General features: G+C 42.1%; 1 protein-coding gene and 1 long non-coding RNA gene across 6 annotated transcripts in view; one reads left to right on the top strand and one right to left on the bottom strand.

Annotated features, from left to right (window-relative positions):
* Positions 1–25,986, bottom strand: part of PRKCQ (protein kinase C theta) — a 188,043-nt gene that overhangs the window by 96,219 nt on the left and 65,838 nt on the right. For all 3 annotated transcript variants that reach the window (XM_058681961.1, XM_058681962.1, XM_058681964.1), the window contains 7 exons: positions 23,825–23,987; positions 22,424–22,455; positions 22,242–22,327; positions 16,354–16,483; positions 12,353–12,462; positions 11,508–11,625; positions 2,754–2,914 (listed from right to left, as the gene is read on the bottom strand). In XM_058681961.1, the coding sequence (XP_058537944.1) occupies positions 2,754–2,914; positions 11,508–11,625; positions 12,353–12,462; positions 16,354–16,483; positions 22,242–22,327; positions 22,424–22,455; positions 23,825–23,987 (800 nt within the window). The remainder of the gene's footprint in view (positions 1–2,753; positions 2,915–11,507; positions 11,626–12,352; positions 12,463–16,353; positions 16,484–22,241; positions 22,328–22,423; positions 22,456–23,824; positions 23,988–25,986) is intronic.
* On the top strand, positions 14,697–24,323 carry LOC131483621 (uncharacterized). 3 transcript variants are annotated; one of them, XR_009247810.1, is made up of 4 exons: positions 14,697–14,898; positions 17,341–17,426; positions 22,265–22,520; positions 23,994–24,323. It is a non-coding gene; the product is annotated as an uncharacterized LOC131483621 (long non-coding RNA). The 3 variants fall into 3 exon arrangements; XR_009247811.1 differs by lacking the exon at positions 23,994–24,323 and adding an exon at positions 22,652–22,963; XR_009247809.1 differs by lacking the exon at positions 23,994–24,323 and having other exon boundaries at positions 22,265–22,963.

Raw genomic sequence — 25,986 nt, 5'->3', positions numbered from 1 at the left:
CTCATGTGCCTAAAGAGTATACACCATTTCATCTGATGGCATAGACCTAAGGCCATTTTTCGGACCTACTATGTGTCAGACACTCTGCTACCCTTTACATGTGCAATCTAATTCTTAGCTCAGAACTCTCTGCAAGACAGGTAGTAATAATAAAAAGAACGAACTTCAAAGAGGAATTTCACTTGCTCAAATTCATGGAGCTCCTCAGTGGAAAAATCTAACTCCAAGTTTACTTTTTCTACTGGATTTCATGACTTATATGAAAGGACACCAGATGGCACATAATGGGGAGTTTCTACAACTTGTACTTTTGCAAATGATGCAGCAACAGATGACTGACAGTTGTGAGGACGTGGCATTTGGAAATAGAAAACTCCAGCCTGGGTCTCTTTTCACAGACATTTACTAGCTGTGGGAATGTGGATAAACCAATTAACCTCTCTGGGCTTCAGTTTCCTAATGTGTAAAAGAGATAATTGTCATGACATTCTCTAACTTGCAGGACCATCGTGAATATCAAATGGCTACCACATGGGAAAGTGGTTTAGAAACTATAAAATGCTCTCTAAATGACAGTTATTAAGAATACTTGTCATTTGTTTCTTGACTTTTAGGGAATGTCGAAGTCAATGACACTAAACCAGTACTGAAAATGCACGTGTCTATGTTTAAAAATGATATGGTGCAGATAGCTAGCTTTGGGGTAGCTGGCTTGACAGAGGGCACAGAACTTACGAGAAGGCAGGCAAATGGATGATGTGCATATACCCAGAAAACAATGCTATTTTTTTCTGGACTGCAAAGTACATTGAGATAAGAATATGGAGGCTACCATTTTGTTGAGAAACCATACTTCCTGTATAAAGCCAAAAGAAAGAAGAAAAACAAATTTTGGAGTGTTCTTAATGTTGTGAGAAAGGGAAATATGGTTACTCCATTTTGCTTTTGTGTTTCATTCTCCTTTCCAAGGGCCCCATGGCCCATCCTCTTCAGTCTGTAGGGACTCAGGGTCCTGATGGCAAGAGCATACTGTTTTGGACATAGAACAGAAGACACCCTAAGGCTCTCAGTGTCCTTTGGGATATTTTACGAAGGCTTGTAGGTTTAACTTAATGTCTTTCTTATTAACCTTGTTCAAATATAGAAACCCACATGGGAACAAAGAATGATAAACATTTCATTAACAATTAAAAGTAGTCTTTTGGTAATTGTTTCTTTCCATAAAACATCCCCAAACCAGCCATAGCCAAAGAAGCTGAAAAGGCAATTTCCATCTCTATAATGGGCTTTCAATTTTTGGTAACAGGTTATAATTGCACATTAATTGGTACTAAATTATAATGAAGACTGGCTTTAAAATTGCTTATTACACAGATTAACAGCAAATGAGCCTGCTGTGTTTCATATTATTGTGGAAATGAACTCAGAGAATTAATGGATATCAGCTAGTTTGCAGGGCAGAATGCATTTTGCCAAAAGCAATGCACTGATGTTTAAATCCAACCCAATTGCGGCACAATGTCATTCAGCTGTGGTGATGCTTATTTGCATTCTAGTTTACTATTAAATAAACTGGGTGAATTTCCCAAAGTCTGGCGAGCAGGTGCAGAGCATATTGCTGGCCTTGGATACACAAATTTATAGAATGGTAGTTTCTGGCTAAAATTTTCCTAGGAGTTTCATCCAAGAATGTACAACAATGAAGGGAACAATTAATACAGTAGATACCCTTGGCATCTAGAATAACCTCAAGGCCTATGTTCCATGGTATCCCTCTTTACATTCGCGAACTTGAAAATTATTTTCCATCACTGACGGTTGATGGTTAAATTATGTCATCTTCCTCCTTTTCTTCTCGTCTTCTGTGACTGACAGAGACAGCCCGTAACTTGAGTGTGTGGCAGGAAGAATTTAGAGGAGGGACTTTCCCCCGTGAAACTTTTCTCATGACTCTCCAGCTACAGCTTTGTTATGAACTGAATTGTGCCCCCTCCAAAAAAATGTGTATGCCAAAGCCCTAAACCCTAGTACCTCAGCATGTGACTATATTTGGAGATATGGTCTTTACAAAGGTAATCAACTTAAAATAAGTTCACTGGGGGGCTAGTGTCCTTATAAGCAGAGATTAGGACACAGATACAGGGGGACGACCATGTGAGGACACAGGGAGAAGATGGCCATTTACAAGCCAAGAAGAGAGACCTCAGAAGAAATAACCCTATCAACACCTAGGTCTCAGACTTCCAACCTTCAGAATGATAAGAAAACCAATGTCTGGTGTTTGAATCACTCAGTCTGTGAGACTTTGTTACATTATTCCTAGCAAACTAATCCAAGACTGAAGACATTTCCTAGGAAAAAAATTGCATTCAATGTAAAACAACTCTCCAAGTTTGAGAAAGTAGCAAAAGAGAAATAACAACCAAAAAAAAAACCTGTATGAAATAGAAACTATAGACACTGGCTGAGGCAGCTTCCCGTTTCTTTGATACCCATATACATCACACTCATAAGTGTATGGGATATACACCTTTGAAGCAAAATGGCTTGGGAACAATGATTCCCAGGAAGCAGAGGCCACTATCCCCTAGAGTTCCAGATTTCCTTTTAATCAGACCTCTCTCTACCCAGTCAAAAAATGCACAGGAATGCTCTCTACACACCCACAACCTGCTCTGCTCCAATGAGTTCAGGAGCTTTGCTTTTCAATTCCTGTTAGTTGGTCTGTAGAATTCTACAGCATGGTATCATACCTTGCCAAAACTTCCTTTCCCCAACATTTTGTGCAAGATAAAATCCTCAATTTTTAGCTTCATATGTAGAGATGGTCTTTCTATGTTCGGTTCAGGTTCTGGACGATGGCGTATGTTCTCCATCCCGTCCGAAGGAGACTCCCAAGAGATTCCCTGAGGCTCTGAAAATAGCAAGCCAGTGGTTAAAAGTAAACAAGGAACAATGGAGGGGGCATTTTAGCTACTTTGAGAACACTTTCTCTTCCACTTCCCACTCTGAGGCTCCATCCACAAAAATGGGGGGGAAAGGTCCCCTGCAGGGCAAAGACAGTCTTATCTACTCAACTGACTGGGAGAAATTTCATTTTAAGGAACATTCCAATCAGCAGAAGTCCATACATGCAAAACACATGAGCGCTTTAAATAATGTCAAATCATGGACAAATAGAGATTTTAACCAAATTTGAGGAAAAATGATTCTCAGCTACTTGCATGGCTCACAGGCTCAGTGGCATTGATTCCTGTGGCTTCCATGTGAGGGATCAGGAAATGAAAAGCAGATCACTGAAGATCTGAATCACATCATCTATCCCCGTATTCAAGGTCAGCCAATTTATTCCTCACCCAATGACAGAACAGGTGCAGAAAGCTTTTTGGAACCTTCCTCCTACCCCCTTATAACATTTATTTCCTTTTTTATTGAAATACATTTGACACACCATATTGTGGTAATTTAAGGTGTCCAACATGTTGACTTGGTACATTTATATATTGTGATATGATTGCTATTTTACAGCACCTCTAGCATATCACATAATTTTGTGTCTTCTTTGTGGCTGGAATGACCTTTTTTATTTTCAGTCTCTAAATTTAACTTTCATCTTCTCCTTAAGTCCAAGGAAAATAATTATAGGAACTGCCCGTGTTTTGAAAGCTTGCATTTGTCACTTTGCTTTTGTGAAAGATCTACATCACTACCTGTTTTTGCCAACCAAAAAAACAAACAAACAAGCAAACAAAACTGGACAGGACTTTCTCTTTTACAGAAAAAAGAAAAGTGCAAACAACATTCAACATTGGTGTTGCAGTGAGCAGACAGAGCCAGTGCACCAGAGCAGCGAGAGTGGTGCCATCCAGCCCCTTACCCGGGATCTGCACTCAGCACCTCGGCATCCAGCTGCCAGAGCTTTGAACTGTGTGAGCATCTGGGCCTCCATTAGCAACATGTGTTCTAAGCTATCAGAAAGCCTAAGGTGGTTTTTGGTTCAGGGAATACTCAAAAATTGTTCCATGTAAATTAATGGCAATTTATGCCATTCTGGCTTCCAAAAGAGTTCACAGGGAGTCATGAGGAAGATGGCAAAGTAGAAGGATTACCTCATTCCCTGGGCACACCAAAGTAACAGCTACATCCCTACAACTAACACAGAAAATGACCTGAAGACTGGCAGAACAGACCTTCCACAGTTGACTATAGACAGGAGGCCACACTGAGAAAGATAGAAGGGGCAGAGACGTGGTTGGGAACCCAACCCCTGTGAGTCTAGCCACAAATGGGAAGGGCACCACAAGCACAAGGAAGCCAGAGGATCAGACGCCATAGAAGGCATCCCTGGCATGGGAAACCTGTACTGGGAAGACAAGTCTCAATAACATTTGGCTTTGAAAAACAGTGGGGTTTAAAATTAGGAGCTTTAAAAATCAGCCAGCCTTAACCCTGGAGAGGGCAGGAGGGTGATAGGAAACTGAGTACCTACCATAAAGAACGTAAAGAACCACCATAATACCTTGACCCAAGACAGCACAGAAGCAGCAGTTTAAAAAGTTCCGGGAGGTATAGATGAAGGAGATTTATTGACTACTCTTAGAATGAGTGCTGGAGGGTCAGGGATCTTCCCCTTCCTAAGCCTAGATAGCCATCTATCTTGCAAGTACCATGTGCCCTGCCCTAGCACTCACCTGTGGACCTGCTCCATTCAATCTGTACACCCTCCAAAGCAGATATTGCCCCACCACCCCCAACTGGAAGCCCCAGTAGGGATCAGTACCACTCCAAAGCAATTCTTCCTCTGGGGTTTAGGGGAGATAACTCCACACACCAGGCACCCACAGTGCCAACAGCTCAGTCTCTAAGGGCAATCCCTGCCCCTCAATGTACCTGCAGCAGTGACAGAGATGCTAACTGCAGACAGATAGGCTGACTACTGGCCCCACACACCAACAGCCCCACGACAGCTTCAGACAGGCCTCTCAACAGCATGGGGAATAAATCTTGCCCTGTGTACCCACAGCAGGCAAAGTGGATCAGTGCATCCAGCTGGGCTACAGACAGTTATGGCTCAGCCTCAATAGTAGGATGTCCACAGCCCACCCAGGGACACCTCTAGAGTTCCTAATTCTGGTGGCCAGGGGAATTGAATTACATGACACCAATGGACTTCTTCTGATCAAGGCCACTACCTTCAAGACCAAGAGATGTAGCTGAATTACCTAATACATGGAAACTAACACAGACAGGCAAAATGGGGAGATGGAGGGATACGTCTCAAATGAAAGAATAAGATAAAAATCACAGTTAAAAAGCAAAATGAAATGGCAATAAACAATTTGCTTGATAAAGAATTCAAGGGAGTAGCCATAAAGACACACACTGGGCTTGAGAAAACAGTAGATGAGCTCAGTGAGAACCTCATTAAAGAGGCAGAAAATATAAAAAAGAACCAGTCAGAACTGAAGATGTAACTGAAAGAAAAAAATACACTAGAGGGAATCAACAGCAGGGAATGCAGAAAAACAGGTCAGCAATCTGAAAGAGAGAATAATGGAAGGCAACCAAGCTGAACAGCAGAAAGAAAGAAAGAGCAATAAAAAATAAGAATAAGTTAAGGAACTCAGCAACACCATCAAGCATAACATTTGCATTCTAGAGAATGGGAAGGAGAAGAGAGAGAAAGGGGGGCAGAAAATTTATTTGAAGAAATAATAGCTGGAAACTTCCCTAATCTGCAGAAGGAAACAGCCATTCACATCCAGGATGCACAGAGAGCCCCAAACAAGGTGAACCCAAGGTGGTCCACACTGAAACACATAATAATTACAATGGCCAAAAGTAATGATAAAGAGAATCTTAAAAGTGGCAAAAGTACACAGTTACATACAAGAGAAATCTCATAAGGCTATGAGCTGATTTTTCAGCAGAAACTTTTCAGGCCAGGAGGGAGTGGCATGATATATTCAAAGTGCTGAAAGAAGGCGCACCTGGATGGTTCAGCCAGTTAAACGTCTGACTCATGGTTTCAGATCAGGTCATGATCTCAGAGTCATGTGATGGAGCACCACACTGGGCTGCATGCTGAGCATGGGGTCTGTTTAAGATTCTCTCTCTCCCTCTACCCCTCCCCCATTCTTTCGTTCTCTCTCTAAACACACACACACACACACACACACACAAAACAAAACAAACAAAAAACAACCAAACAAAATCTAAAGTGCTGAAAGAAGAAAACCCGCAACCAAGAATACTCTATCCAGCAAGGCTATCATTCAGAATAAAAGAGAGAGAAAGAGTTTCCCAGACAAACAAAAGTTAAAGGAGTTCATCATCACTAGGCCAGCTTTATAAGAAACTTCGAAGGGAATTCTTTAAGTGAAAATAGAAGGCCATAATTAAAAGAAAATTATGAAAGGATGAAATTTCACTGATAAAAGCAAATGTATATTAAAGGTAGTAGATTAATTACTTATAAAGTGAAAAGGCTGGTTAGAACACAAAAGTAGTAAAATTATATCTACAAACATTAGCCAAGGTATTCACAAAATAAAAAGATGTAAAACATGACATCATATACATAAAAGGTGGGGCAGGGGTAAGAATTTAGTGCTTTTAGAATGTGTTTGAACTTAAGTGTCCATCAACATAGTATAGACTTGTACACATAAGAGGTTATATGAACCCAATAAACACAAATCAAAAACCAATGGTAGATACACAAAAAATAAAGGGAAAGGAATCCAAGCATAACACTAAAGAAAGTAACCAAATCACACTGAAAGAGAGCAATGGGAGAAGGAAAGAAGAAAACTACAAAAATAGCCAGAACAATTAACAAAATGGCAAGAAGTACATACCTATCAATAATTACCCTAAAGGTAAATGTACTTCATACTCTAACCCAAAGACAGACAGTGACTGAATGGATTAAAAACAAAAGACAAACAAAAAAACAAGACCCATCTATATGCTGCCTACAAGGGACTCATAGCCCTAAACACACACACAGACTGAAAGTAAAGGGATGAGAAAACATACTTTGCAGATAGAAGCCAAAAAAAAAAAAAAAAAAAAAAAGCTGGGATAGCAATGCTTGTATCAGAAAAATAGACTTTAAAACAAAGACTGGATCAAGAGACAAAAAAGGGCACTACATAATGATAAAGGGATCAATCCAACAAGAGGACATAAAATTGTAAATATGTATGTACACAGTATTGGAATACTAAATTACATAAAGCAAATATTAGGAATATAAAGGGAGAAATTGACAGTAATACAATGATACCAGGGACTTCAATACCCCACTTACATCAATGGATAAATCACCCAGACAGAACGTCGATAAGGAAACAGTGACTTTGAACATGTTAGACAAGATTGACCTAACAGACATGTATAGAATATTCCATCCCAAAGCAGCAGAATACACATTCTTCTCAAATGCACGTGGAGCATTCTCCAGAATACATCACATGTAGGCAACAAAAAAGTGTCAATAAATTTAGGGAGACTGAAGCTATAGCAAGTCTCCATTCCAACCACAATGGTATGAAACTAGAAACCAACTACAAGAAAAAAATCTAAAAAGCCCCACAAACACACAGAGCTAAATAACATGCTCCTAAACAATGCACGGGTCAACAAATCAAAGAAAAAAATCAGAAAATACATGGAGACAAATAAAAATGAAAAAACAATGATCTATAATCTTTGGGACACAAAGTAGTTCTAAAAAGAAACTTCAGAGCAATACAGGCCTACCTCAGAAAACAAGAAAAATCTGAAATAAATAACCTAACCTTACACCTAAATGAGCTGGAAAAAAAAAAAAAAAACAACCCAAAGATAGTGGAAGGAAGGAAATAATAAAGAGTACAAGAGAGGTTGCCTGGGTGGCTCAGTCTGACTTCGGCTCAGGTCACGATCTCACAGTTTGTGAGTTTGAGCCCCACGTCAGGCTCTGTGCTGACAGCTCAGAGCCTGGAGCCTGCTTCCGACTCTGTGTCTCCCTCTCTCTGCCCCTCCCCTGCTCGTGCACTCGCTCTCTCTCTCGCTCTCTCTCTCTCTTAAAAATAAATAAATAAATAAAGAGTTAATACCTATTCTTCTCAAACTATACCAAAAACAGAAGAGGAAGGAAAACTTCCAAATTCATTCAGTGAGGCCAGGATTACCCTGATACCAAAACTACAAAAAAAAAAAAAAAAAAAAAAAAGAAAAAAAAGAAAACTGTAGGCTAATATCTCTGATTAACACAGATGCAAATATCTTTAAAAAATATTAGCAAACTGAACTCAGCAATACATTAAAAAAAGTCATTCACCACAATCAAGTGAGTTTTATTGCAGGGATATAAGAGTAGTTCAGTATTTGCAAATCAATCAACGTGATATACCATATTAAAAAGAGGAAAGATAAAAAACACATGGTCATCTCAATAGATGCAGAGAAACCATTTGACAAAATACAATGTACCTTAATGATAAAAACTCTCAACAGTGGGTTTAGAGGGAATACCCCAACGTAATAAAGACCATACATAACAAACCCACAGCTAACACCATACTCAATAGTGAAAAACTAAAAGTTTTTCTCTAAGATAAGGACAAGATAAAGATGTCCACTCAAGCCACTTTAATTCCACACAGTGCTAGAAATCCTAGCTGCAGCCATCACATAAGAAAAAGGAATAAAAGCCATCAGAACTGATAAGGGAAAAGTAAAACTGTTACATTTGCAAATGACATATATTTGGAAAAACCTAAAGACTGCACCAAAAAACCTATTAGAACTGAAAATGCAAAGTCAAAGAATACAAAATTAATATACAGAAATGTGTTGCATTTCTGTACACTAATAACAGAGTAGCAGAAAGAAAAAGTAAGAAAACAATCTGAATTACAATTGCATCAAGAAGAATAAAGTAAAAGAAGAAACTTAACCAAGGAGGTGAAACCTGTACTTTGAAAACTATAAAACATTGACTAAAGAAACTGAAGTGACAGAAACAAATGGAAAGATATTCTGTGCTCAGGGATTGGAAGAATTAACATTGTTAAAATGTCCATACTACCCAAAGCACTCTACAGATACAGTGTAATCCCTATCGATATACCAACAGCATTCTTCACAGAACTAGAATAATATTAAAATTTGTATGGAATCACAAAGACCTTGAATAGCCAAAGTGATCTTGAAGAAGAAGAACAAAGCTGGAAGTATCATAATCACAGATTTTAAGATATACTACAAAGCTATAATAATCAAAACAGTATGGTACCAGCACAAAAGCAGACATATATATCAGTGAAACAGAATAGAGCTCCCCTAAATAAACCCACACCCATATGGTCAGTGAATCTATGAGAAAGGAGACAAGAATACACAGTGGGGAAAAAGTTTTTTTTTAACAGTCCTTTCAACAAATCGTGTTGGGAAAACTGAACAGCTATATGCAAAAGAACAAAACTGGACCTCTTTCTTAAACCACACACAAAACTAAATTTACAGTGGATTAAGACCTATGTATGAGACCTTAAACCATAAAACTTCTAAAGGAAGACACAGGTAGTAATATCTTAGACATCAGTCTTAGCAACGTATTTATGGATGTGTCTCCTAGGCAAGCGAAAGGAAAGCAAAAATAAACTATTGGGACTATACCAAAATAAAAAACTTTTGCACAGCAAAGGAAACCATAAACAAAACAAAAAGGCAAGGTAGTGAATGGGAGGAGATATTTGCAAATGCTATATCTGATGAGGGATTTATATGCAAAATATATAAAGAACTTGTACAACTCAACACCGAAAAAAAAAAACAGATTAAAAAATGGCCAGAGGATCTGAACAGACAATTTTCCAAAGAAGACATACTAATGGCCAACAGACACATGAAAAGATGCTGAACATCATCAATCATCAGGGAAATGCAAATAAAGATCGCAATGAGGTATCATCTTATGCCAATCAGAATGGCTAGTATCAAAAAGACAAGTAATAGCAACAGTTGGTGAGGATGTGGAGAAAAAGAAACAGTATGGTGGCAGTGGGAAAGCAAACTGGTCCAGCCACTGTGGAAAACAGTAGGAGGTTCCGCAAAAAATTAAAAATAGAACTACCATGCGATCCAGTAATTGCACTACTGGGTATTTACCTAAAGAAAATGAAAACACTAGTTCAAAAAGATATACGCATTCCTATGTTTATCGCAGCATTATTTACAATAGCCAAGATATGGAAGCAACCCAAGTGTCCATCAACAGATGAACGGATAAAGAAGCTATGATATATATACAAGGGAATATTACTCAGCCATAAATAGGAATGAGATCTTGCCACTGTGACAATGTGGATGGATGTGGAGGGTATCATGGTAAATGAAATAAGACAGAGAAAGACAAATACCATACAATTTCACTTATATGTGGAATCTAAAAAACAAAACAAAACCAAACATTCTTTTTTTTTTTTTTAACGTTTATTTATTTTTGAGACAGAGAGAGACAGAGCATGAACGGGGGAGGGTCAGAGAGAGGGAGACACAGACTCTGAAACAGGCTCCAGGCTCTGAGCCATCAGCACAGAGCCCGATGCGGGGCCTGAACTCGAGGACCGTGAGATCATGACCTGAGCCGAAGTCGACGCTTAACCGACCAAGCCACCCAGGCGCCCCCCAAACATTCTTAAATATAGAGAATAAACTGGTGGTTGCCACAGGGGAGGTGGGTGGAGGAGCGCGTGAAATAAAGGGGATTAAGAGGTATAAAATTCCAGTTACAAAAAAATAAGTCACAGAGATGAAAAGCACAACATAAGGGATACAGTCAATAACAATATAATAACATCATTATGGTGACAGAAAAACTTGGAGTAATGTACAGAATTATTGAATCAATATGTTGTACACCTGAAACTAAGTCACACTGTATGTTAACTATACTTCAATTAAAAAAAAAAAGGTTTCACAGGAATAGTCTACTTTAGGATAGTGGGGAAAACCTATATTTTATAATGTATGTTGAAACTATTCATCTCCCGGATTCATGTGGGCATATCTTCTCATGAACTACTTTCAGAAAGTAGGCTGGGGAACTTCCATGATGTCATGTATGTTGCACTAGTCTTCCCTTTTCTACTTTTAACCTTCCCCAAAAAGGCTCAAAGGTATAGAATAGGATGGCCTACTGTGACATTCCCACCATTGAAATTCATGGTAGATTTATTTTGCAAAACCTTTTAACAGTGACAGGAAGTAACATTCTAAAAATAAGGAAACATTTGCAGCCCTACTGTAGACCTATATCCCATTCTCTCCCTGCCCTCACCTCCCACCCTCTTACAAAGGTTTCCTAATGGGGCATATTTTGGTTTCACTTCCAAGAAGTAGGAGCCTCCCACCTATCAGACCAGGTAAATGGAGAGTTGAAATCTAGAGGACTCCATTAGGGCTGACCAAGATTAATTGCTGACAATGATTCTACCGAGGATCAGGATAGCTACCTTTTTTCCCAGATGCTGGTACACATGGCAGCCTTGCTTCACCTTTTATGGAGCACGGGAGACCAATTTCAACGGGACCTTCTCTGAAGATGTGTTCACTATCTCTTAAGCAGCGAGCCTAGATTATAAACAAAGAGTCAGACCACCCACCTATCCACCCGCTACAGCCCCATCAGCTCAGCCTGCTGCCCTCGGGGATGAGATCCGTTTAAGAATCCTAAATGCATAGATATCCAACATCCTTCTTTCCCTCAGCATTCTTTTAGGATCTCATATGCTGTAAGAGTCTACCTATTATATTTTATACACGAACAGGCACATATTCACTTCCTTCATACTTTTCCAGGGGCTAACTGGTTTCTCCTGTACTATCTATATCATTTGGTCACAATTAAGAATGGAAGGTTAATGGATGGAAAGAGAGCTTACAAAGGCAACACCAAGAGCGTTTGTTCTTAGATACAAAAAATTCAATTCTAGTCCTAGTGCATGTGAGTAAACGGCAAGGCAAAAGTTGCCCTCGACTCAGTGTTCCGTGCACATTTTAGGGATGATTCTAGCCAGTAGATAGGTACAAAGCTGGTAATGAATCCTCAATGATTTCAATAAATTTGTTTCTTCCCCTGCTCATGCCACAAATAATTTAAGATCCTAAAAATATAATACAAATGCATGAAGTAAATCAGTATCTCCGAGTGTGGATATGGGCATAAGGATGAAAGTCAGAGGCATGGCAAATGCTCAGAAACAGACTCCATATTGCTTCACAGATCAAAGGGAAGGAAGACTCGAGTAGTCCTTGCTGAGTTGAAACTGGAGGAACTTAACCTAAAAGCCTTTCCTACCTGTTGAGTGCTCTCAATCATTGCCAGTGCTTCGGCCATCAGCTTCTGATTTATGCCACAAAGGTTGGCCACCTTTGTCTGGCATCTGTGATGTACGTTCATACCACATGCTGCAAAGGAGAAAGAGACACTGTGAGCCAGAGGAACAGAACTCACTGAGCGGACTTTGCACAGGTCTGCTTCAGGTACACATACATTGAAGAACGATTGGCAAATCCCTAGAGCCATCTTCCCAGCAGCAGGAGACACTGAATACAAATAAATGAGGGCAGTGCTTCTACAATGCCACCACGTGTCCACCTCCCCTTCCCAAGTCTACACACACAGACCAGAGGCTCCTGGATGTGGTGCTGGGGAAGGACTCCCACCGGAAGCAGAAGCAGAGCCTTGCTGACAGAGGAGGAAGGCTGCTGTCGGTATGCATTTAGACTATGCCATTGCTGAGAGAAGAGCACCGATGCTGGCTCTCTCTGGTGGAAATGTGCCATGCCAGGATAGAAGGTGGTTCACTTCCACTCTAGATTGGAGTCCAAGTATCCCCTTCCCCACATGGGGTGCAAGGAGCTTCCCTCCCCTCTAGGCTGAAGCCTCAGCCTGCATGCATGGTGGGTGTGGTCTGTGCTTCGGGATGGGAGTGGGGAGAGGGGAAGTGGCCTGGAGGCCATTTTCCCCATATGGGAGAGTTGGGCTGGTTGAACCAAATGATCTAGCTCTAAGTCCTATGATTCTCGGGGAATATTCCAATTTATGAGTCTTGAAAAAAGTGCAGTGAAGGTCCACCCTCCACTTTCTGTGATCCCGTGAGCCTTCCTGGATTGGGATATGTGTGGACCAGGGCGTCTGTAGAAAGACAGCTACTACTTCAAGTCATTGGTTTAGAAAAATGAAATTCTGCTTATGAAACACTACTATTACAATAAAAAAAAATCTAATGTAAGATTTTCAAACTCTAGCTGATAGAATTCTGTCTTCAAGTCCTATTTCATTCTGTCAAGTCCATCAGTAGCATTTGTTATAATGGCATTAGGCAAGAGAGGCTATAAAACAACGCACTTTTACTCTGACCTGCTTTTTTTTATTTTAATGTTTGTTTATTTTTGAGAGAGACAGAGACAGAATGGGAGTGGGTTGGGGCAGAGAGAGGGGGAGACACAGAATCTGAAGCAGGCTCCAGGCTCCGAGCTGTCAACATAGAGCCTGATGCGGGGCTCGAACTCACGAGCCTTGAGATCATGACCTGAACTGAAGTCGGATGCTCAACCGACTGAGCCACCCAGGTGCCCCATACTCTTACCTGCTTATTAACCAGTTTGTGTGCAAAGAGCTTAGTACAGTGATTGGCATCAAACAGATGCTCAACAACTAGTCTTTTATCTTCATTATCTATTCCAAAGAGATACACATTAAACTATTGAAGTGGAATTTGAGCAGGCTTCAGCCTTTAGTTTTAACTGGCTGACTCTTCCTCCGACAGTTCATAATAAAATAGCATTTTCTATGTAAATATAAACCAGTACTTGTCCCGGTATATTGCATGATAGAACCCAAATCCATTCTAAGTGAAATCTTTTATGTATGACTAAAGCCCTTAATGTAGTCACTATGCTGTTTATAATGGCTTTCTGCCCTTGTGAATTTCAGCACGACTCCTACTGGATGTGTTTCTGCGGGTTGCACACTGGGAAGTCCCAGCTGCATTTCCTTAGTACCGCAAGGCAAAGGGAGGCAGTTGGCAAGGACTCAGCATGAAGCAGTGGGAAGTTTCACTTTGCTTTTTAACATGGTAGCCAGATCTAAGCTTGTCTTGGATGCTCTGGCATGAAGGCAGGCCCCACCCCCACTATGGTAATGTCCTATGTCTCTGTTACTAACCTATGAGGTGACAACTTGATCTCTTTGAGTGCAAACAGGCCCTTTGGATGATGATTTTCATGGGAATTAAAGTGGACAGAGGAAAGGAGACAGAATCAAGACAAAGGGAGGCCCTACTTAAGAAGGTGGCTTAGAAAAGAACAAGATAGAAAGAGCAGGGCCAAGGCAGAGGAACAGAGTCCAGAGAGTAGAGAGGGAGGAGAGGTGAAGTGAAGGGCATGGGGGGGTGAGGACACAGGGATGTCTGTAGGTATCGGCCAGATACCTACAGAGGGTGCTGGGGAGGAAGGGAGGGGAGAAGAGGGAAGAGGAAAGGAAGGGAGAGTGGAGAGGGGCTGCCTGGCATGCAGGAGGTGGGGGGAGACAGGGAAAGAGAAGGGAACAGGGGAGAAAGAACGTTAGGGAGGACGGAACAGAAACAATGGCTGTGAAACAATGGCGAGGAACCCTCGTAGAGGGTTCTAAGCTCAGAGGCAGAGACAGGCTGTTGGTACCACTGGGCAGCTGAGGCGCTCAGGCTCCAGGGAGGGGAAACCTGAGCTGTGAGAGAGACCATCAGAGGACCAGGGGAGCCATCACTCATGCCCCGTTTGTTCCATTCGGGAATTACTTCTTGCCTATGAACTCCTAAAGATCCTCCAGACTACTAGGCCCACCTGTGTGCTCTCAAGCAGGTATAAACAGCAAGGTGCTCAGTGGCACTTCTGGGCTACGGGGGGTATTGAGATGAATTTTCACTACATCTGGGTTTTTCCTTCAGTGATGGTTTGAAAGCCTAACCTTCCTCCTGCCTCCACTAACATGTCACTCCAGACTCCACCGGGCGTGTAAACACAACAGGATTGAGGAAGAGAAGGCTGTTGAAGGGGATCCTTGCCTTTATTACTAGAACAGATGAACACAGGGGAAGGGAAGGGAAAATAAGATCAATACAGACAGTGAGGCAAACCATAGCGCCTCTCAACTACAGAGAACAAACTGAGGGTTGCTGGAGGGGAGGGAATGGACTAGACGGGGGATGGGCATTCAGGAGGGCACTTGTTGGGATGAGCCCTGGATGTTATATGGAAAGGACAAATCACTGGGTGCTACTCCAGAAACCAAACTACACTGTAGGTTAGCTAACATGAATTTAAAGAAGTTTAAAAAAAAAAAAGATAAGAATTGCAGAAGATTTAACCAGTGGCATAAAACAAAATGGGGTGACCAAGAAAAAGTAAAGTGGCTTCTACCTTTAATCATTCAAAACAGAAAGGCCTCTGCCGCAGAACTCCCTCCTTTTCGAAAGTCTATCTGGCCCTGTTCCACCCCCAGCCCCACTCAAAAGGCAGAAGTGGCTTGTGGGAATCTTTCCCTCCTTCCGGCCTAATCCTGATGTGACAGCATCTCGGTGTCTAGAGGTTATCGCCTTAGCCATTTGAACTTTTAGAGCATTGCGGTGCTGTTTACTCTTTCTCAGGGCAGGTCTAAAAATCTTGACGAGTGCAGAGCTGTAGGCTCAGTCCGGCTGTATTGCCAGCTGAATGCCAGCCTTCAAGGGGAGATCAGAGGAGGGAGAATGGTAAGAGGGGTGGGCCGCTTACTGGGCACTGTGAGTTTGCAGCACGCTTAGGGCCCAGAGCCTACGGTCTCAGTCACAGAATTCTCATGTGCAGGACCATCCATCAGCCAAGCAGATGAGCTGGGCTTGCTCCCTGATGGGCTACACAGAGAATCTGTAGGGCTGGTGTGAGGGAGAGAGGCAGGGTCAGAAGGGGCAGGCTCCGAACACTGAGACACGGCAGGGCAGGTCCCAGCCGGGGGGCCAGTCAGGGAAAATACTATCTTCCTTTCTCCCCAGCACAACAGGGAACAAGAGAAGGGGGACAGGTCAGGAGACTTGACATTTAGACTCAACGGGCTTGCACTTCTCTGGGCTACAAGGATTAAGGTGTTGGGGGTGGAAAGGAAGGAACAGCACTGGTGTCTCATCTTGGGCACTTCACATTCAAGACGTCGGGGTCATCCGGGCCAGCTGGAGAAGTCCAGCCTCTCTCCTCCCCCCTTCCCTCATGCTCTCCATCAAGGCTGCAGAGCCACCCCTTAGGGGGCCCTCAACGGGGCCCACGCTCCTTTCCCATTGGACTCACCGTCGCACTTGAGTCCTTGCCTCGCCAGGCCCCACAGCAGGGTCCCACAGTGCTCACAGAAGGTCGGGCTTTTGTAATTGTAGACTTTGAATCTATGTGGCATGTCAATTTTGAATCTCTCCTTGTGGAACTGAAAAAAGGAAGAACGTGTGACCAAACGCGCGTCCCCGCTTTTCAACTTTGGGTGTCTTGGCAGGCACTCGAGTCCAACAGAGCACTGAAAACACTGGAACAATGTGCACTTCAGGGCATAAGTGTTACTTGTCAACCCTTCTGGCCATGGCCAAAGAAGGCAGGCAGCCATTAGCTCTTCCAGGCAAGGGCCAAGTGCGTAATATGCAGATGTCGGGTAACCTGGAGTAAGCTGAACGTGTGGGGCGTTCCCACAGAGAGGCTGACAGCTTCAGGAAGAGGGGACTGGGGTAACTTATCTAAATGGGATCTAAGTAAACGTTGCACTGCCCTTCCTATTTTCGTACAAATACTTCCTTTTCTTTTTCAACCCAGAGCGAGTATGCTAACCTTTGGAAGATGTTTACGTAATACTTCCTCTAGGGGAAACACTGCTATGGGCTTAACAGTATAAAAGCCTATGTGTGAAGCATGTCACAGCTCTTGCATGTGGATGGAGGGGGTGACAGGCAGGGAAAGGGGCCTGCCAGGTGCTGGGGACAAGTATGCCGCACATATTACCTCTCACACACGTGATATTGCAAATACCCCCTTGGAAGTCGCCTCTATTAGAATCCTCACTTGATACATGGGGAGGTTAAGCACAGAGAGGGCAAGACTCTTGTCTAGGTCGCACACGAGCGAGTGGGCTAGGACGTCTACAAGTCGAAAGTCAGAATCAGCCTATACCCTTTCACTGTTACCCTTTCTCCAACAAAATGAACCTGATGATTTAGGGGATGGGGAGAGGGGAGATGAGAGAGGGATGCTGGTGGTAGATATACAGCAGGATTTTTTTTTTTTTTTTGTTTTTAGTTTTCTGGAGTTGAAATTATCTCTGTTAGCCAGCCGTATCACATGAACAGCATCAGCAGCCACAGCATCAGGAGGTTTGATTCCTGGTAAGAATACCGATATTCTTTGTGTAAGAAAGAAAGTTTTACCTAAGACTTATCATCTCTCCAGAAGTTCTTAATTAGACAATTCCCTTGGGGATTTGCACAGCAAAGACGACCTATTCATTCACGGTGATGTATCTAATATTACCACCGAGGATGTTAGCCACCATCGGGTCATTAGAATGGCTGTTCGAAATTATTTAAAAGTTGCCTAGAACCTCTTCTACTCATTTTCTTTTTTTTTTTTTTAATTTTTTTTCAACGTTTTTTATTTATTTTTGGGACAGAGAGAGACAGAGCATGAACGGGGGAGGGGCAGAGAGAGAGGGAGACACAGAATCGGAAACAGGCTCCAGGCTCCGAGCCATCAGCCCAGAGCCTGACGTGGAGCTCGAACTCACGGACCGCGAGATCGTGACCTGGCTGAAGTCGGACGCTTAACCGACTGCGCCACCCAGGCGCCCCTCTTCTACTCATTTTCAACCAAGAAAAAATAATTTTCAGATCTCAGTTTGTATAAACATTCCCATGTAAATATGAACAATTAATGACAAGGTCCAGGCTGGGAGTCTTCTCCCTCAAATCTAAACCCCAAGCTCCAATAGTTCAAGATATGTCTGGGAAAGACTATAGATTTGTACTTTCCAATATGATATTCATTGAGCCATGTGGGCCAAGTGAGCACCTGCAAGGCGGTAAAACGATACACTATCAGTATAAAATACACACTGCATTTTGAAGATTTTGTAAGAGAAAAAGAACGTAAACTATCTCATTAATTTTCACGTGAGGATACCTGAAAATTTAAAATTATACTCGTGGCTTTCATTCTATTTCCAGTGGACATTAGCCATTGAGGTTAAGAGACATTCTTATAATTTGTGATTTTTCCAGGAAAGCTGAAGGCATCAGGTAGAGAGAGCAGAAAGGCAGGTTGCGAGGTGGTGATTTGGTTTAAACAAACAAAACACTGGTCTGGCAGAGAAAGACAAATACCGTATCATCTCACTTATATGTGGAATCAAAACCAAAACCAAAAACAACCCCCCCCCAAACTCATAGAAAGAGATCAGACTTGTGGTTCTCAGAGGCAGGGGGTTGGGGGGCAGGGGTAAGTGGAGGAAGGTGGTCAAAAGGTACAAACTTCCATTTATAAGATAGATAAATCCTGGGGATGGAACCTACAGCATGGTGACCACAACCAACATGGCTGGGTGATGTACAAGGAACAGAGTAGATCCTAAGAGTTTTCATCACAAGGAGAAATCCTGTTTTCTATTTTTATTCTATCTATTTATTATTATTATTTTTTAAGATGAAATTTATTGTCAAATTGGTTTCCATACAACACCCAGGGCTCATCCCAGCAGGTGCCCTCCTCAATGCCCGTCACCCACTCTCCCCTCCCTCCCACTCCCCATCAATCCTCAGTTTATTCTCAGTTTTTAAGAGTCTCTTATGGTTTGCCTCCTTCCCTCTCTGTAACTTTTTTCCCCCCTCCCCCATGGTCTTCTGTTAAGTTTCTCAGGATCCATATAAGAGTGAAAACATATGGTATCTGTCTTTCTCTGTAGGACTTATTTCACTTAGCATAACACTCTCCAGTTCCATCCACGTTGCCACAAAAGGCCAGATTTCATTCTTTCTCATTGCTGAGTAGTATTCCATTGTATGTATAAACCACAACTTCTTTATCCATTCGTCAGTTGATGGACATTTAGGCTCTTTCCATAATTTGGCTATTGTTGAAAGTGCTGCTATAAACACTGGGGTACCAGTACCCCTATACATCAGCACTCCTGTATGTATCCCTTGGGTAAATTCCTAGCAGTGCTATTGCTGGGTCATAGGGTAGATCTATTTTTTTTTTTTTTTAAATTTTTTTTTTCAACGTTTTTTATTTATTTTTGGGACAGAGAGAGACATAGCATGAACGGGGGAGGGGCAGAGAGAGAGGGAGACACAGAGGGTAGATCTATTTTTAATTTTTTGAGGAACCTCCACACTGTTTTCCAGAAAGGTGATGGATGTTAGCTGAACCCATCGTGGTAATGATTTCATAGTATATGTAAATCAAACCATCATGCTGTATGCCTTAAACTTATACAATGATGTATGTCAATTACTTCTCAATAAAACTGGGGCAGGGGGAACCCCCAACACCACTGCTCTGGGAGACTGAGACCTGAAATTTAGTCCCAGCCTGGCTACTTATATTATAGATGGTTGACTATGGAGGAACTACTTTAACCTCTTTAGGCCTTAGGAGAGTCACCTGTAATAGGAGACTGTCCCCTTTCCAACTCTAAATTTTAGGAGATGTTCTGCTCTGCAAAAATTCAATCAATTTGCCTTCTCTGTGCCTGCCCCATGACTGGAGAAAATCCCACACCTGGCAGGCTGGCCCTTCAAACTCAGATGGACTTTTCACTGTCCTTGGCACTCCTACTGCCCTTCTCTAACCACCTTGCTTTCCCAAGAAAATTCTCTCACAGATCCTTTCTCCTCAAAGCCACTTGCTGCTTTCTCTTCTTCCTTCCCCCCATCTCCAGACTGCACTGAAGTAGTAAGCTAAGGGAAGCTCTCTCACCTTCCTGCCCCCAAATCTACAACCCACTGTCATCTGCAGCCATCTTCTCCTCCCTTTCTGCTACAATTGATGAACCATCGGTCTGTCCATCACAGACTCATCTCCACATGTGCTTTGGACATCTTCCCCTCTTGCCAAGGGTGGACTTCTTCCCTCCTGACTGCTCTGGTTTTCCTTCTCTCTAGCTTCATCCATCTCTCATCTTTCTCCAGCTATGGGAGTACTGCCATCCTTTGGGTCACACCTCTTTTCAGCTACTGTTCCACTTCAATGAGCTTCAGGTTAGTCTTCTTGATAGTACTAGCACATAAATTGTGTCCATGTCGTCAACTTCCAGGAACCTTCAGTGCTGGTCAATGAAGCGAACACTCTACAATTCTTTGAAATGTCTTGGATCAAGGACCCCAGATATCTCCATGTGGTCCTTATTTTAGTGGCAATGACCACAATTGACCCCTTTGCTTTCTGGTTTCTGTAACCTCATTTACTGTTAATATATGGAGAGCCTTTTCTGAACTCTTATTCTCAGTCATTATCCCAAGCTCCTTCTCTTCTACCTAATGCAGTTTTAGATTCCTTTGGGGAATTTATATATTCGGTCTATGGGCTCATATAAATTCCAAGTGCATATAAAATTGTCCACTGATATCTCTACTTGGATGTCTACAGGCATCTCAGGTTGGACTTACTAAAAAATGAAATAGTAATTTCTCCTCTAGTCTTACATTGTTCTGGTTCTGCCTCTACCCCACTGCTCAAGACAAAAACCTGGGCATCATCTTTATTTCCCTCTCTTTTATTTTTCACATCCAATCCACTGGCAAATCCAGTCATTTCTAACATGGCAATCACCTGAAAATCTGCTCACTTTGCTCCGCCTCCATTGTTACCATACTGGTAACACCAACCGTCCCCCTTAGGGGAACTTCTGTAGTCACCTCTGGTTTTTTTTTTTTTTTTTTTTCAACGTTTTTTATTTATTTTTGGGACAGAGAGAGACATAGCATGAACGGGGGAGGGGCAGAGAGAGAGGGAGACACAGAATCGGAAACAGGCTCCAGGCTCTGAGCCATCAGCCCAGAGCCTGACGCGGGGCTCGAACTCACGGACCGCGAGATCGTGACCTGGCTGAAGTCGGACGCTTAACCGACTGCGCCACCCAGGCGCCCCTCACCTCTGGTTTTTTATGTTCACACCGCAACCCACCATTTCCCTACAGCAGTCACCAAGTGGGCTTCCCACTATAGGTCAAATAAAATCCAACCACTTCACTGGGGTCTAAAAACCTCCATCCAATCTAGGTCCTGCCAAGTTCCCCAAATTCGTGTTCTATTTGTTCTCTTGCCCTTGCTGTTTCAGCCTCATGGTCTCATTTCAGGTCCTAGAACATGCGGACTCTTTCCCCCTTGGGGCCTTTTCTGTCTGGAGGCTCTCAGCTTAAATGCTCCCTCCCTGGGAGATTCCCTGACCTTTGGTTTAAGTAGGTCACTCAGTTATTTTCCACCATCACACCCTGTTGGCTATTTTCTTAGCACTTAATATAAATGGAAACAATACATTGTTGTTAATTACGTAGTTCCCTAATTTTATGGTAAGGTCCATAAAGGCAGGACCGGGTCTGTTTTGGCTCTGCTGTGCATTGTCTATAGTAGAGTATCTTGCATGTATTAGATACACACTAAATACCTGTTGAATGAAGAAGGAAATACAGGAAAAGGAAGTGTGCCTGACTTTCCGGGTCTGCTTCCCTTTCCTAGGGGGTAACTTGTTTCCACGCCATATGCCTCAAAGTTCGTTATGAAAGAAACACTTGCCTCTCCACATAAGAATTACATTTCTGTTACATCTCATACAAACTGTGTAAATGCTTACAGGCATTTTATAATTGTTTTCCTCTATTCTTTAACTGTCCCTTCTAGCTCTAGATGCCACGAGAGTCGTTCTCATATAATTGCCCCAAACTGTGTTTTTTGGCCACTTTCTATCATGCTTTTCCGGAAAAGGTAGAGTCATCGATATTCTTATTAATCTTTTCTTATTCATCCTCTAGTTTTGGATCTCAGTAACAATCATTATTGAAGAGGAAAGGGTTTTAGGGAGATTGACGTTCATTGATATGCGTAAGGATTCAAGCTCAGGCAGTGCTAAAAATTAGTGGGTTGTAAAATTTAATGTCAGGATAAAGAGTTCTCATATTTCAGACAAAAAAGAGGAACTTAAACACATACCATGGTTTCTCTGCTATTGATAGCTGATCCTGTGCACTTAGCTATAACTTTATCGATACACTTCTTGTGGATTGCCGCATTACACTCTGGAAAGAAATGATTGCCGCTTAAGATTTTCAGAAGTGAAGGAACAATTAAATACAAAGAATGACAGTAATACAACAGAGACCCTTCTTACTTACGTCGACACTGGTAGCCTTGTTTGTTCAGACCCCTGCAATAAAGCAGATGTTTGATTTATTTGGATGTTCGAGTCAACAGCATCACAAACATTAAAAGGTAAGCAAGATCTCATAGCTTCCTACTATCAGAGCATTTACTGATCAGCAGCCCTGGTCTATCACTGGCCAAGAGTGTTAATATATTTGTTTGTTTGTTTGTTTTTTAACGTTTATTTATTTTTGAGACAGAGAGAGACACAGCATGAACGGGGGAGGGGCAGAGAGAGAGGGGAACACAGAATCGGAAGCAGGCTCCAGGCTCTGAGCCATCAGCCCAGAGCCCAACGCGGGGCTCAAACCCGCGGACCGCGAGATCGTGACCTGAGCCGAAGTCGGACGCCCAACCGACTGAGCCACCCAGGCGCCCCTGTTTGTTTGTTTTTTAAGCTGCTTTGTTAAAAGTCTGATAGTTAAATAAACGAGGAGCTTTTGTTTTCCCCCTCACTTGTGAATTTTCCAAACCAACACGTAGAGATGAAAATGACTGACTGAAAATGCATCACAGGCACCTAGCAGCAAATTTCTATGTCCTACATGTAAAAAGTCATTGTCTCTCTAAGCTCAGTACGGATGGGTAAAGACACCTGTACGATGGTTTATTTTTTCTGAGTGTCTGATAATATTTGCAATTACTAAATTCTTAAGCTTAAGACCCATTCCCGTGTAACACTATTAGAAAGGAAGGTGATTCTAGTCATTCAGTGAAAACAGTTGGTGGAAATACACCAAAACACTATTTGACCTTTGGTTACCCTAGCTAGGCTGAGGTTGTGTGTTGATGAATGCTCAAAGAAAAGAACACCCCCACCAAGAGGTGAGGAGGCTAAAACCTGAGACAAGAGTCATTTCAGGTCTCTGCTGTCCCATCGCCTTTGCTATGTGCCTACTGAGGCTTGAACTGATCTCTGTCTGAAGACTGCTAAGACACCCGAGAGCCCTGTAAACATCTAAACCTATTAGCTCCAATGCAGAAGTGTTTCCTTTTGCACACATTAGTACCAGCACAGTTGGGCTATCAAGGTGGTAGAACTTTCGACTGTAAAACTGTGCCAGCAGTAAAGAAGTCTCCCTCTTCTGTCCTTCCCTCTTACCCCCAGTAGCCCCCATTTAATCAGAAGCTAAAGTTCTTGGAAATTATTCCTGCTAGAGCTGGCTTCCTTGCTCTATAGGGGTCACATTATGAAAATACTGTATAGAATCACACTTTCGGCTTCATCCATCCAGGTGAGGCCAGTGAAAAGGCTCACGTAGTATTTATGCCAGCACATCCCACTGAGGTAGAGCCTGCCAGCCCTGGCAGGTTAGGAGGATGGAACAAAATGCGTAACGGGAAGCTTGGAGTAAAATGCCAAGTTACCATACCAGACAAACTCATGGCAGACAGAGCAAAATGTGGGTTGTGGGAAAAAGGTGGCGGTAAACTCATGGCACTTGACGTGGTGGACTTTGGCCTGTTTGATGGCTCCTCGGCGGTGATGCAAAGCAAAGAAGCCTTCAGACTCGAATTCACTCATATCCTTTGTGTCTGCAGGAACAGGAAGGACAGAGAACAAAGTGAAGTTCTGCGATATGGCTGTCACAACTGGGTGGGGAGGATGGGGAGATGGGGAAGGGGTAGAGACAGACAAGGATTAGGCAAGCATCAACACCAGTAAAATTCCAAGTACTTATTAAGGTTGGTATAGCACTAAGCTTCTTTCTTCAATTATATGATACAGAATTATCACAGGGTGTATTACTATAGGGTTGAAACAATGAGGTTGCATTACTGGCTCAATCCTTCACTCCTCTCTGACTGAGCTGAGCTATCCTCTTTCCATTTTTAAAACCAGAGGTCAGAACTTTCAAGGTATTTATCAACCTCTCCTATTCGCTGTCAATGATGAGTCAGCCAGAAAAAGCAGGAAGTGGCAAATACTTTTCTGCCTGTAATTCTAGAGAATACTGTGGTTACTGACAGCAACTTAGAAATAGCACTTTTTTTTCAATCTCCCAGAATGCTTTACATCTGGTTGTTTATGGGCAGGGTCCAATAGACTGAGAGGAGGTAGCTAGACTTGTGTGTGAGGGCAAAACCTCTTTCGAAAGTTGTTTATGCTCTGGTTCCTGACGTCTATAGTAATCAGGTGCACCAGCTACAGACTATGCTGGTCAGTGTAGACAAAGCCAGAAATTAATAGATCACTGCAATCATTTGTTAATGTCTAGGTAATCCTGGATGTAACCTAGTCATTTATATCAAATCATCACATTAATTTCTTCAGTTCACCCTGGGTTCTGGCTATTGGTGAAGGTACTATGGTAGTCACTGTCTATAGTGCCCTATGCCCTGATGACATCTTCCCAAAAGGCTAGAATACTAGTGATTTCCTGGCTGAAGCCCAGACTCAAAGGAAACACACAATAGCAAGGCAGTCATGGCTCAACAGTGTGATGAAAACCCCAGCATGCAAGAAACAATAAAATAGTAAATAAGAAAGGATTAAAAAAGATAATCATCATTATTGAAATAAGGATAATGAATTTAATGATTATAAGTTCTAAAATTATAATTTTAGGGGTGCCTGGGTGGCTGTCAGTTAAACATAGGACTTCAGCTCAGGTCATGATCTCACAGCTTGTGAGTTTAAACCCCACGTCAGGCTCTGTGCAGAGCCTGGAGTCTGCTTTGGATTCTGTGTCTCCCTCTCTCTCTTGCACTCTCTCTTTCAAAAAATGAGTGAACATTTAAAAAAATTAAAAAAAAATTAAAATTATAATTTTAAATACCTTGGAAGATTCTTAGATTATTTATTCTATTTCTTGTGTTTATACAAGCATAAAACATGGAAGTTTAGCAAGAGTAAGAGGCTCATATTTCACAAATAGAAAGAATTGACAATATTTAAACCAGATTACTTCCATTCTGGCTAAGTAGTGGCAGGGTCTGACAACACGTTTGATACAAATGTCCCTGACATGATACCTTATTTTCCACATCCCTAATAGTGGCCAGGCGAGAAACCTATTGGTAGATAATGAGCAGGGGGCATATGGATGGAGACCTCTCCCCTAGGAATCCACCCAAGTCCTAGGCTACATTTTATGACTAAAGTCTTCTCTACGGTGGTCCACAGGTCTGTTTTATGGCAACTTCAAATTCCCCGATAAAGAGCATTCCCTGTAACTCTCTAAAAAGTTCCACAGATGAGACATAATACTTTGCCTAATACTTTAAGGTTAGGTCATGTAAGTTTTCTTATTTGGAACTGAGCTATAAATAATTGGGTTTGGCGAATGAGGGGTTGAATTCAGGGTCACTGAGGCAACTGCCATTTTCCACAAGTTCTGATGTAAGCAGATCTATTTACAACTTGTGACTGGCGGAGTAGGTGGTTTGTCAGTAAGATTTGACTCATTTCTATTTTGGTCCAGATGAAATGCAATAAAGTATAAAATTACTTTTGAATTCAGGCAATGGAAGTGAGTTATTCTGGGAACCCTACTGTATTACTGTAAAAAATTATATGTACACACACACACAC

This window comes from Neofelis nebulosa, chromosome 8 (assembly GCF_028018385.1).
Source record: "Neofelis nebulosa isolate mNeoNeb1 chromosome 8, mNeoNeb1.pri, whole genome shotgun sequence".
Lineage (NCBI taxonomy): Eukaryota > Metazoa > Chordata > Mammalia > Carnivora > Felidae > Neofelis > Neofelis nebulosa.
This window is presented reverse-complemented; position numbering and strand designations above follow the sequence as displayed.